At 37.1% G+C, this 12,559-nt stretch overlaps 1 protein-coding gene across 1 annotated transcript in view; it reads left to right on the top strand.

Moving 5' to 3' along the window:
• Positions 1–12,161, top strand: part of RBL1 (retinoblastoma-like 1 (p107)) — a 62,749-nt gene extending 50,588 nt beyond the window's left edge. Inside the window, exons 18-22 of the mRNA XM_006881505.1 lie at positions 722–793; positions 2,473–2,563; positions 6,604–6,752; positions 10,329–10,493; positions 11,767–12,161. Coding sequence (XP_006881567.1) covers positions 722–793; positions 2,473–2,563; positions 6,604–6,752; positions 10,329–10,493; positions 11,767–11,937 — 648 coding nt within the window. The 3' untranslated portion in view covers positions 11,938–12,161. The remainder of the gene's footprint in view (positions 1–721; positions 794–2,472; positions 2,564–6,603; positions 6,753–10,328; positions 10,494–11,766) is intronic.
• Positions 12,162–12,559: the final 398 nt, after the last annotated feature.

The following is a 12,559-nucleotide window of genomic DNA, read 5'->3' as shown; positions in this document are numbered from 1 at the left end:
GTGTTCTGTAAAACCACCAACCATACCACTTTAAAATCTTAAGACAAAGTCGTTTTATAAATGTTTTCGGCCAGTTACAGATCAAGGGTCAAGCTTTGCCATTTCTAGGTCATTATTACAGAATACAGGTTTAGTATCATTGAACAGTGATGTAGGGAAAGAGTAATTTAAGTGAACTCTGTAATATTACACCAAAAGGAATGCCTCATTTACTCATTAACCAATTTTCTTTCTTTTGGCCACCGTTGTGATTATTCTACGTTAAGAAACCCTGCAGTCTGTCCTGAAATAATTAGAAATTTAACACTTTCATTTATATGATGAATTGTGAATCATTACAAGGCATTTCCTGTCCTTTGACTTGTGGTTATTTTTCTTTTAAATAAGTACTTAACACTAATACAATTGAAGACTCCGGGGAATTCAGATCAGAATTTTCTTATACCATTCTTTTAGTAAAGAAATGAATTTTCAATACACTGTCACAATCTTAGTGCTTTTTGATTAATGAAACTATTAGCTGAATTACCATGAGCCACAAAGCTTGAACTTTAAAAGTGGTAAAAATCATGAATGGTAATAGTTTTTAGGTGTAGAATGGCCTTGGGTTAATGGCTTTATGCAAGACTGCCCTCATTGCCAACCTATAAATGAAGTTTTTGTTCAGAGCCATAATTTCTTTTAAAAGCAAATGATAAATGTACTTTTTTATTTTCCTTAGGTAACAAAAGATGAAAGAACTTTTCAAGAAATAATGAAAAGTTACAGGAATCAGCCCCAAGCTAATAGTCACGTGAGTTTTTTTCTATTTCCTACTGTCTAAAAATAGATTTGTACTATATCTCTACTGACAAGTCATAAAAAAGATAAACTTCTCTTATAGTCTTATTCTACTTTAGATTTTCTGGTTTATTAGATACTGTTAAAACTGGAGAAGTGCTTAATAAAAGGAGAGTGTTAGTGGAAGCCAGGAAATCTAGCCAGTCCAGACACTCTTGCATGTATTTGTCACAGATGCTGCCATTTGCTGAAGGAGAATGTCTTTTGCTAGAAAATAGAATGAGAATTATCTCTAATAATACTCTGTGAGATTCAGTATTCTGATATTTAAATTTTTTTTAAATTTGAAGATTAACTCAATCCAACTTCTTTGCTATCTGATAAGAATTGTAACATTTGTACCTATGAATATATTTTTTTTACATTTAAAAAAAAATTCATTTTAATGAAAGTTTACAGAGACTTAGGGTTTCTAGTCATTTATTGTTGCATTTTTCTCTCTACCTACCCCTCCCCCACGAATAAGTTTTTTATAAAAAATAGACTTGGAACATTTCTGATCATACTGTTATAATAGCTTTGGTGAGAATCCTATAAAACCATTTAGCTATTGAAATGTAAAGTGTTAGTACTTAGTACATTCAATGACTGTCAGCTCCATATCATAGTTACTGTAGTGAAAGAACACCTTGCCTTAAGGTTCTGCACTCTGCTGTAAGGGAGTGCAAATGAGCTCTCTAGCTCTGCTTGACACCTTTGGTCCCAGTGCTGATACATATATCTCCTTATGAGAGAGCCATACAAATAGCTACATTTGTTTACTTCAGCCCCAAAATGTACTGAAACTAAGAGATACACAGGCATTTGGTATTCTATCACAGGCTAAGAGTTTCTGGACTTCTTCAGGAAAATTCCCTAGGACCACAACGTAGAAAAGTCCAAATCGAGCCTAAAGATTATTCAGGTGAGCTTGTGTTGTTGTTAAGTGCCATCGAGTCAACTGTGACTCATAGTGACAGCAACCCAGTGAACAGTGGATCTGAACCCTGCCCTCCTCTCCTGTGCCATCCTGACCATCTCTGACATACTTGAGCCCACCGTTGTTACAGTCACTGTGTCAGTCCATCTGGTTGAAGGCCTTCCCCCTCCTTCGCGGACCAAGTGAGGTTAGTGTTGGTCAAAAATTGTCCCTTGTTACAGTTTGATAAATAACCCCTCAGTACCAGTAGCCTGTAAGAGGAGATGGGATGAATCCTGCCTTTTCCAGCTATAACTGAGGTAGGAGAGAGTTTCATATGGCCATCTGAAAGGGGATGGATACGGGGTGGGGGCAGAAAAGCAAGCCCCTCTGAGATCACATGATTCGCAAGTAAAGAATTCAAAGGAAGGAGGAGGAGCAAGTTCAGATCTTTAAAGGTTGTTTTATTTGGCAAAGCCTGCTCATCAGTCTTGAGATGCTGCTTGCTTCTCTTTGTAAAGGCACATTTTTAGATGGCAGGCTCTGTTTCGGGAGTTTTTCTCCTATGATGCTTGCCATAATCTACAATAGCTAATAACATCTTGCTCTGGGTTATCACCTACACAGAGAAATGGCATTTAACTGATTTGATGTTCACTCTTCTTCTTTTTATTTTGTCTAATCTCTGCTGCTTTGTGATCTCAGCAGTTCTCTTTCTCCATTTTGACATACAGGTCTATAGAAGTGTTTTATTGAAGAGTGTTCCACGGGAAGTTATGACATATAATGAAAACATAAATGGTGATGTTGAAATGACAGACTGTGGTAAGTTGTCCAGTTAAACATGCTAAACATAGTACAACTTTGGTTACACTGTGCAAAATACCGTGAACATTAGTCAACATTGAGTCAGAATGTTAATTGTGTGGGTAATATACACAATTTTGGAAGAAAAATGTTTGAGTATATGTATGGGAAAAGTACCCTTATTCTCCTGCAAGGAAGTCTTTTGACTCCATTAATTTTTCTTCTGTTTATATTTTGAAAGCTTTTTTTTCCTAGTCAACTTACAAATGTTAATCAATTATATAAAATTTAATTTTTTTAAACCTGAGTAATAGGGAAAGCATGGCAGTAGTTATTCTTGATCTACTTGAGGAAACAAATATCCTTTTCGTTAAAAAGTATGTAAGTATTGCTGGCACCATGTGCAAAGCTACTATCTTGCTGCATCATCATAGTAAGACTTCCACAGGCAGAAAATAGGATAAAATTCTTTAGTCCAGACAGCTCAAGCATGCTGTCAGGCCTTCTGACCTTCATGTTTGAGGCTTTGGACCAGTGTTACACACACTTTGGGTCCTACTGATTGTGGCACCTCCCCTTAGTCCTCCCTGATAAACCTGGACACAAGGTCCTTTACTCTGGCTTTGGAAGCCAGGAGACAGTTCCAATTCATCCCTGTCTTACATGGGCATCCAGTCCTGCACTAAATCCACTGATGCTGCTGTTCTGGTCTAGGGACCAGTCTGTCTCATGCAGGAATATCTGGCCCAGATGGATGCACTAAATTCTCAATTTCTTATTCTTTTTTTTTTTAATTGTAAGATTCCCATTTCTCCTCCTGAACCTGCTCCATTTAAATCTGATGGATAGCAAGACTGACTTCAGTTTGTAGTCTGTACAACCGTTTTGCACATTTGCACCCAAAACGTGCCATTCATTTTATTCATATTGCAAGCATAGCCCTACAAAGGCATATGATCAGAGTTAAAGTCAATAGTTCAGAAAGCCATTTTGAACAATAACTCCATTGTACTATAATAGCTTAATGTAGTCTCAGTGTCACTTACTCTTTGTTCTCATTCTTAGATAAATTCTTAGAGAAAATGGAATAGGTAGAGAAATTTTTTTTCAATTACACAAATTATCACTGTGATAACAAACTGAAAATCTACCACCTGCCACCAAAAAAAGTCAGTCTTAGAGACTAAGATTGGAGTGAAAAAGCAGACATTTTATTATATACCAGTATCTAGGATTATATGGGCAAAATATTGAATGATATAGAAAGCATCAAAAGAAGATGGAAGGAATACACCGAGCCACTGTGCCAAAAAGAACTGATAAACACTAAACTATTTTATTAACCAATCAAGAACCAGTGATAATGAATGAAGCAGTTCAAGCTGAACTGAAAGCATTAGCAAAAAAATAAGGCCCCAGAAATAGATGGGAATACCAATTTAACACATTGCCACAAATGATGGTAATATACTGAAGGAAGGAAAAAAAATGTGTTTCTAAGCATGGTCGTCAATTTAAAAGTGTGCGGCAATGTGTTAATTGTTTCTACAAACAGATACAGCCCTGACATACTCTATAGTCTGTGCCAGAATATTTGGAAGACAGATACCTGACCAACAGATCAGAAGAGATCCATATTTGTTCCCATCCAAAAAATGGTGATCTGAGAGTACATGAATTACGAAACAGCATCATTAATTTCACACACAAGTAAAATCTTGCTGAAGATTATTTAAAAATGGCTAGAACATCGACAGGGAACTGCCAGAAATTCAAGCTGGATTCAGAAGAAGTTGTGATATCAAGGCTGTCTCTGCCAATGTCAGATGGATCTTAATTGAAAGCAGAGAATAAGAGAAAAATGTTTGCTTGTGTTTTATTGACACTGTGTAGGCACTTGATTATATGGATACGGTTAACATTAAGAATAGCGTTCCGAAAACATTTAATTGTGCTTGGAAAACCTGTACATAGACCAGGAAGCCATTATCTGAACAGAGCAAGGGAACACTGCATGGTTTAGGTTTGCATCAGGAATGTATACTTTTTCTGTATCTTTTCAATCTGTATGCATTATCTGAGTTCTATTATATGAAGAAATACAAGGATTTGAGGAAGACTCATCAACAACCTTTGTTATGGACATGACACAGTATTGCTTGCAGTAAATGAAGTTGTCTTGAAGAACTTGCTGAAAATCAAAGATTGCATCCTTCAATATGGATCATATGTCAAAGAAACAAAAAGTCTCACCTCTCAACTAGTAGGCAACATTATGATAAAAGGAGCACAGATCGTGGTTATCAAGGATTTCATATGACTTGGATCCGCATACATGATACAAACAGTCAAGAAATCAAAAGATCCATGGCATTGGAAAAATCAGCTATCAGTGACCTCTTCAAAGATGTCCATTTAAAGACAAAGATGTGCTTGATCTAAGCTTTGGTCTTTGTTGCTACTTCCTATACATCTAAAAGTTGAACAGTAAATAGGGAAGGTCAAAGGAGAATTGCAAACCAATTAAAAAAATAATATAAAAAAACCAAGTTCAATTGTGCAAAAAAAAAAGAATTGATGCCTTTGAGCTATGATGTTGGCAAATATATTGAATATACCATGTACTGTCAACAAATGTAGATTTATTCCATTAGCGTGCATCCTGAGGATGTATCCCATTCTAATTCTCCTTCTCTACAACAAATAACTCGTCCTCACATGGATGGGATCTTTAAGCATAGACGAAGGCTAGAATCACAAAACAGGAAGATATGGCTAGAAGGACTATATTACTTAATTCTCACAAGTTTATATTGAAGGAAGTACAACTTGGGTGCTCCTTCAGAGGCAAGAATGGTGAAACTTCATCTCACATATGGTGGTCATGTTGTCAGAGGCCAGTCTTTGGAAAAACAACATTCTGCTGGAAAAAGCAGAGAGTCAGTCACAGAGAGCAGCAAATACCTACCCTCAAAGAAGTGACACATTGACTGTAACTGTGGGTTTCAATCTGTTCATTGGGTCGCTATGAGTTGTAGACAAATTGACGGTACCTAACAATAGCATTTAAGAGCATCCCAAATCTGTTTTCCTCATTTTGGAGACCAAGGGGCCAATCCCTAATACAGGGAAGGGACATGAGAGTGATGTGAGGAAATTTCTTACAGTATTTTTCTCTTGTCCAGGTGTTCAGACTAATTGGACTAACTGGTCCAGTCTTGTTGATGTTTGAGAAATAGTTGACACCATCCATATATAATAGGTCTTAAAATCTACACAGCTTTAAATTATAGGAGCAGACAGGCAAATGTCAATTAAAAGGGCTTTAGTTTGATAAGGAAACTAACTGCAGGGAGTTCTGGTGGCATAGTGGCTGAAAGTTGTGCTGCAATCCGAAGGCATGCTGTTTGAATCCACCACTTGCTCCTTCCAAGAAAAGGAGGTGCAGTCTCCTCCTGTGCCAGTTGCATCTGACTTGATAGTACACAACAAGAAAAAAAAGTGAGAAGTCCTAGAGTTTCCTCCCAACTCAACAACCAAAAAAACTGACCACAAGGGTTTCTCTGTGGAAAAACATGGGGAAAGGAGGCTTATAGAATACAAGCAGTTCACATTGTTTCTTTACAGGGATATGTATGCATTACCCTTTGGAATCTTTACACCTTTCGCAAAGAGCCAAAATAAATACTTGCCAGACCCCTTTGTCATCTGTACCTCAGACTTTACCACTGCCATCCATACTCTGTTGTCCGGCTTAGCTAAGCCCTAGCCCAGGCCTGGTCCTTAACAGTTTGGGGAGTGAACTACAAAGTTATGTCTGTGAATATGTTCTTGCCAAAGTGGTATCCAAAGCAACACCTTAAGTTTATGTGTTTAGGGTTCTATTTATTCACATTTAGTTTATACATGATACAGAGAAGTTTCTAAACCCCCTCTCTGAAACCACTAAATTCTTTACAGTAAAGACTTTGTCTGAGTTTGAAGAGGTTATCATTCAAATCACCAACTTATTTATTAAAGTATGCTGGTATAACACAACATTGAATTCTTTTTCACAGACTTAGAAGATGCTGCAAAAACGCCAGACTGTTCCAGTGGACCAGTGAGACAGGAAAGAGGCGATCTCATCAAATTTTATAATACAATATATGTAGGAAGAGTAAAATCATTTGCATTGAAATACGACTTGTCAAATCAAGACCATATGGTAATTTTCTATTTTATTACCTTATTGGTATTTGTAATTATAGTCAGGTTGTTGTTGTGTACCATAGAGTCAGAACTAACCCGTAGCTGACCCTCCAGCTGGTTTTCAGAGGCAGTTAATCACATGGGAGGAGATTGCCCATCCTTGTGCAGAGCAGCTGGTGGCCTCAAACTGCATGCCCTCGGGATTATAGCACAGCTTCTTACCACTAGGCCACCAGAGCTCTCTTTAGCCAGATTACTACACATATATTGGACTAAGCATTTATAAGAACTTAATGCCTTACTGTTGCATTAGGGAAAAAAGTATTAGTAATTAATCAGTGATTAATTAATACAACAGTGTCTCTGAGAGTCAGAATCACCATAGCTAACAACAGCAGCATAAGCAGAGGCTAGGAAAAGGAAATCAGTTTAGTTAATCTTTTCTCTTGATTTCAAAAAATTTGACTACACCCACATTGACATAGTACTTTAGACACTTTACACTTGTGATTTTGGTTTCCATTAATCCTTCCTCTATTTCTGTTTCCCCTTTTCTTCAGCTGATGAGTCTCTTCTTGTGTATTGTCTTTCCCTTCCTCCATCTTTCTCTATGACATGCTGCCTGTACTTTTGATTTGGAACCACGTCATAACTGACCCTTCAGTGGATTTTCAGAGGCAGTTAATTGAATGAGAGGAAACTGTCCATCCTTCTCTTGCAGAGCAGCTGATGGGATTGCCCTGTAGTTTCTTACCACTAGGCCACCAGACCTCCCTTTATACTATATGGCTAGTATCTATTTATTAAGTTTTACTCCCCTTTCCATCCTTTCTCATCCCTGTTAACTATCCAGTAATTTTTTAATCAACGTGTAAATTATTTTATGTAATATGTGTCCTTTTTTAAAAAAAAATTATTGTTTTTATTGTGTGTGTACTGTCAAATCAGATCTGACAGGTACAGGAGGAGATTGTTCCTTCTTCTCCAGCAGAGCATCAGGTGGATTCAGACCGCGAACCTCTGGGATTGCAGTGCAGCTTCTTGCCACTAGGCCACCAGAGCTCGCCTGTGTGTCCTTTTTTTATGTGTCCTTTTGAGATGGACTTATTTGACTCAGAACAATGTTCTACAGGTCCATCCATATTATGTAGTGTTTCTCAAAGTTTTGGTTTTTCAGGGTTACACAGCACTCCATTGTGTGAGAGTACCACCGTTTCTTTATATGTTCATTCATAGGTGGACATTCAGGTTGTTTTCATCTCTTTACTATTTTAAATAATGCTGCCGTTAACAAGGATGTCATGTATCTGTTGATGTTGGACCTCTTATTTCTTTCTTTAAGCTTAATATAAATTTAATTGAAGAAAAAAAAGTTTGAGAGAATTTTTTTCTTTTCTTCAAGATGAGAAAATAAGTATGCCTGATTGTATGGCTAATGGAGATAACCACTAATTGAATGAGAGGAAACTGATAGTAATCAAGATAGTATTATATAGACCCTAGGTTTGGCAGAAGCAACAGGTCTGAGAAAATATGCTCAACGTATAGGCTGAGGTTAGATCAGACTGTAGCTATAGGAAGGTATCCCCTAGCTGAAGGGAAAACTGGATAGCCAGTCTCTCTGAATAGCTCTCCTTGTCCTGTCCTAGTCTGTGACTGTCCTCAGCTGCCAGAAGTTCTTGTCCTCTGCCTACCTACTGTCATGTGCTGTACTGTTAATGTCTATATCATCAGCCAGCTGAAACCATAGGCACATCTCATTTTCTTGTACTTCACAGATAGCATTTTGTTGGTTTCTATTTTTTGTTTTAGGTTGGGGTGTTTTTTAACTAAATGGAAGTTTATGACTACCCTACATAAGTCTGTCAGCACCATTTTTCCAATAGCATGTGCTCACTTTATGTCTCTGTCACATTTTAGTAATTTTCACAGTATTTTAAAAAACTTTCATAATGCAGCTACACACTTTATATACTACAGGATAGTGTAAGCATTACTTAAAAATACGTGCTAGGAAACCAAAATGTTAGTATAATTTGTTTTCTTGCATTGGTCTGGAACTTAACTCACAATATCTCTGGTTTGTGCCTGTCATTTTAGTAGCTTCAAGTGAAGATAATAAATGAAATATTGTTGTTATTATGTATGGTAGAGTCAGAACTGACTTGTAGCTGACTGACTGGCAGGTTTTCAGAGGCAGTTAATCACACAGGAGATTGACTATCCTTCTCCCATGGAGCAGCTGGTGGCTTCGAACCACTTGCCTTTGGGATTGCAGCACAGCTTCTTGCCATTAGGTCACCAGAGCTGTTAAAAAATACCAACAATGGAATCATAACAAGTAGGGCTTGAGTTATATGGCCTCGAGATTGTTCCACCTGAGGCAAGGGGAATGGCAGTGTTAAGGATTTCTAGGGGATTGAGCGGGTTAACATTCCCCTAATTCTGGAGTTGGTGCTGTTTTTATTATTTTATTGTTGTTATTGTTGTTGTGTACCATCTAGTTGGAACCGATCCACAGCGGGTTTTCAGAAGCAGTTATTCACATGGGAGGAGATTGCCCATCCTTCTCCCTTGGAGCAGCCAGTGGATTCAAACTGCATGCCTTTAGGATTGCGGCACAGATTCTTACTGCTAGGCCATTAATATTTTATAAAAATGAAATATTGAAGTGTTTTTTTCTCTCTTTATATTATAAACAGACTGTTAAAGAAATAGTTGTTGTTAAGTACCATCAAGTCACCTGAAAGAAATAGTACAGGCTGTTAAAGAAAAAAAGCAGTCTTGGCTACTTGACTCTATTTCTGAAATCTTTTTGCTTTTCAATATAAAATCTTTTTATCTTATTAACATATTTTTCCTTGTTGGAGTCATTATACTGACTTAAGCACTTCCAGTATCTTTTTTCACTGTCTTTTACTGCTTCAATTATGGTGGTTTGTGTTTGTGGAAACATTTTATTGTGTTAGAAACTGATAATCCTTTGTTCTTATTTTCTTAGAGTGGGCATCAAAAGATCTTATGCTTCAAGCTTGCCACTCACAGTATCTTGCCCTAGAACTCTTACTGCTGTTTATAGTATTTTTTTAATTTTAGTAGCTTTATTGAAATTTGTATTCCTTAAAACAAAACATAATAGTAGTTTGTTAGGTTACCTCTGAAAATCAAAATTAGCACTGATGTATTAAAAATCTTGAAATGTATTAGTTGGTTGTGAAAACTGAAAAGTTACCCACAAAACACAGTTTAAAAATATGGAACGCTTCACGAATTTGCGTGTCATCCTTGCGCAGGGGCCATGATAATCTTCTCTGTATCGTTCCAATTTTAGTATATGTGCTGCCGAAGCGAGCACTGTTTATAGTATTTTCTGAAACATCTAGGAAAATGAATTTCCGTTTATTAATAATTGTTAGAAAACTAAGGAATGATGGACAACTTCTTTGCTGTTTTACAGCCATAAATCAGCTCTTCCAATATAACCAGCTTCTTACTAACAGGTGCCAAATAAGAAGATATATAGTAGGCTTGGAAAGGTGGGGTACCTTTTTATTTTAAAAGAAAAAAAAGTTTACTTTGGTGATCATTTCAGATGGAAGCTCCACCACTCTCTCCATTCCCACATATCAAGCAACAGCCAAGTTCACCACGCCGCATTTCCCAACAGCATTCCATTTATGTTTCCCCGCACAAGAATGGGGCAGGCCTTACACCACGGACTGCTCTGCTGTACAAGTTCAATAGCAGCCCTTCTAAGGTAAAGTACACAAAATTTAACCATGAAACAACTTAAAATAGAAGCAGTTAAATTTCAGATTTTCATTCTGTTATCTTTAATCTTGGCAATTAGTTGGTTTTTTCCTTCAAAGTCAGTAATAAAATTGAGCTGTTAACTATGGCCAGTTCCTATGACTAAGAGCATTACTTTCAATTGCAGTCATTCATTTAACCCATGACTGCTATTAGATATAGATATTTGGGGATTTCATTGCAAGATTCCAGTATGTCTTCCTCTCAAGCATGATCTTGAGAAGGATCCAGTAATATAATAGCTGGAGAAGTCACACATGGAGTACCTTAAGTTTAAAAATCTTAGATGAAAGTAAATCTAAATAATAAATCTAAAAATGGAGGCCTCTTCCACATAGTCGGCTCTGTCATTATTCCATCTTTATTCTTGTGTGTGATAAAGCTGTGTTATTTTCAGATAATTAAAGGGTTACCAAGCAGGTAGGAGACCATGGTGGTACATGCAATTAAGTGCTCAACTCTTATTAAAAAGGTTGGTTCCCTTTGGGTTAGCAGCATAATTCCTGTGGACTTTACCACTATAGCTCCCTTTTGGTTATCAGTTGGACACTTAGCCATTTGTACCTGTCACAGAGACCTGCTCTATCACAAAGTTCTGATGGGCTGCTGTGGACTCTGTAATTCTGAAAGCTTCTTGAATACTTGTACTCCATCCAGCACTTTGAGGAACCACTTCTGTAAGACCTTGATACTGAAGTTGTGATGCACACACTGATGCGCACACTAACAGCACTGACATCCCTTAGAAGCTGTTAGAAATGAAGAACCATGGGCCCTAAATGAGCCTTGCTGAATATTATGCTGCATTTCAGTAGAATTCTCAGTTGATTAGTAAACACATCAAAGTTTGAAAAGTATTGCTTCTAATAAAGAGGATCTCAAACTTTAGGTGGCATCAGAATTACCTTAAAGAATCTCATCTCGAAACCATCTGTCTGATTCAGTAACTGTAGTGTGAGGCTCAACAGTGTGTGTCTAGTAGGTTCCTCGATGTTTCTCTCTAGAGACCGTACTCTCAGAATGACTGCTTTAAGGGAGATCCTGTTTTTAAAACCACCTGAAAAGACTCATTCTAACTACCCTTACTAGGTTGACTTAGATTTAAAAAAGACTTACTACCCTCACTATGTTAATTTAAGGATGAAAAGTGGAGAAAAGCAGTTAGTTTTTCATTCTCTCTTTTTTCCTGTTACTCATACATACCCTCTGTTTTTTAACAGAGTTTGAAAGATATCAATAACATGATACGGCAAGGTGAGCAGAGAACCAAGAAGCGAGCAATAACCATCGGTGGTGAAACAGAATCGCCTGCCAAACGCCTCTGTCAAGAAAATGATGATATTTTACTTAAAAGACTACAGGATGTGGTCAGTGAGAGAGCACATCATTAATGCACATCCTCTTCTGTGATAAAAGCACTTTCAGGTGGTTCTTGAGAAGATACGGATGTGTCCTTTAAAGTTTTCAGCCCTGTAGATGGTAAATAGCACTGTAAGAAAAAATGCACCAAAATTTTGTGCTTTTAAAAAATTTCTTATTCCAAAATGTAGTAGACAGAAATGTAATTTGAAAAGAAATGGAATCTTTTAAGTGCCTTTTAAAAATATTAATAGTCAGTATTTCTAAATGTTTGATACTTGGATTAGTTTTAAGATTAAGTAAGGAAAAAAACCCATATAACTCATATTTTTTCTACTCACTTGAAAAAAAAACCCACACAAATACTAGCTTTGTAATAGAAAGATTAATAATCCATTTCCTTATAAGCACGCTTTGAGATATTCTCAATTTAATATTTGAGATATTCTCGATTTGTTAGTGACACTGGAATTGCTTTCTGTAGCACTTAGTGACACCACAGTCACCTATATCCACACATCTGGTGCCTGAATCCATTCCTCCTGTGCCCTTGTTCTTGAACATAAACACATGTGTGCCCGAGTCCCTGCACCCCTCTTTACAATCCAAGCTCAGCCCTCTTTACTTGGTGCCACCACACTATAACGAGAGCAC

Source organism: Elephantulus edwardii, unplaced genomic scaffold (assembly GCF_000299155.1).
Source record: "Elephantulus edwardii isolate Elephantulus edwardi_28Jun2011 unplaced genomic scaffold, EleEdw1.0 scaffold00015, whole genome shotgun sequence".
Taxonomy (NCBI): domain Eukaryota; kingdom Metazoa; phylum Chordata; class Mammalia; order Macroscelidea; family Macroscelididae; genus Elephantulus; species Elephantulus edwardii.
This window is presented reverse-complemented; position numbering and strand designations above follow the sequence as displayed.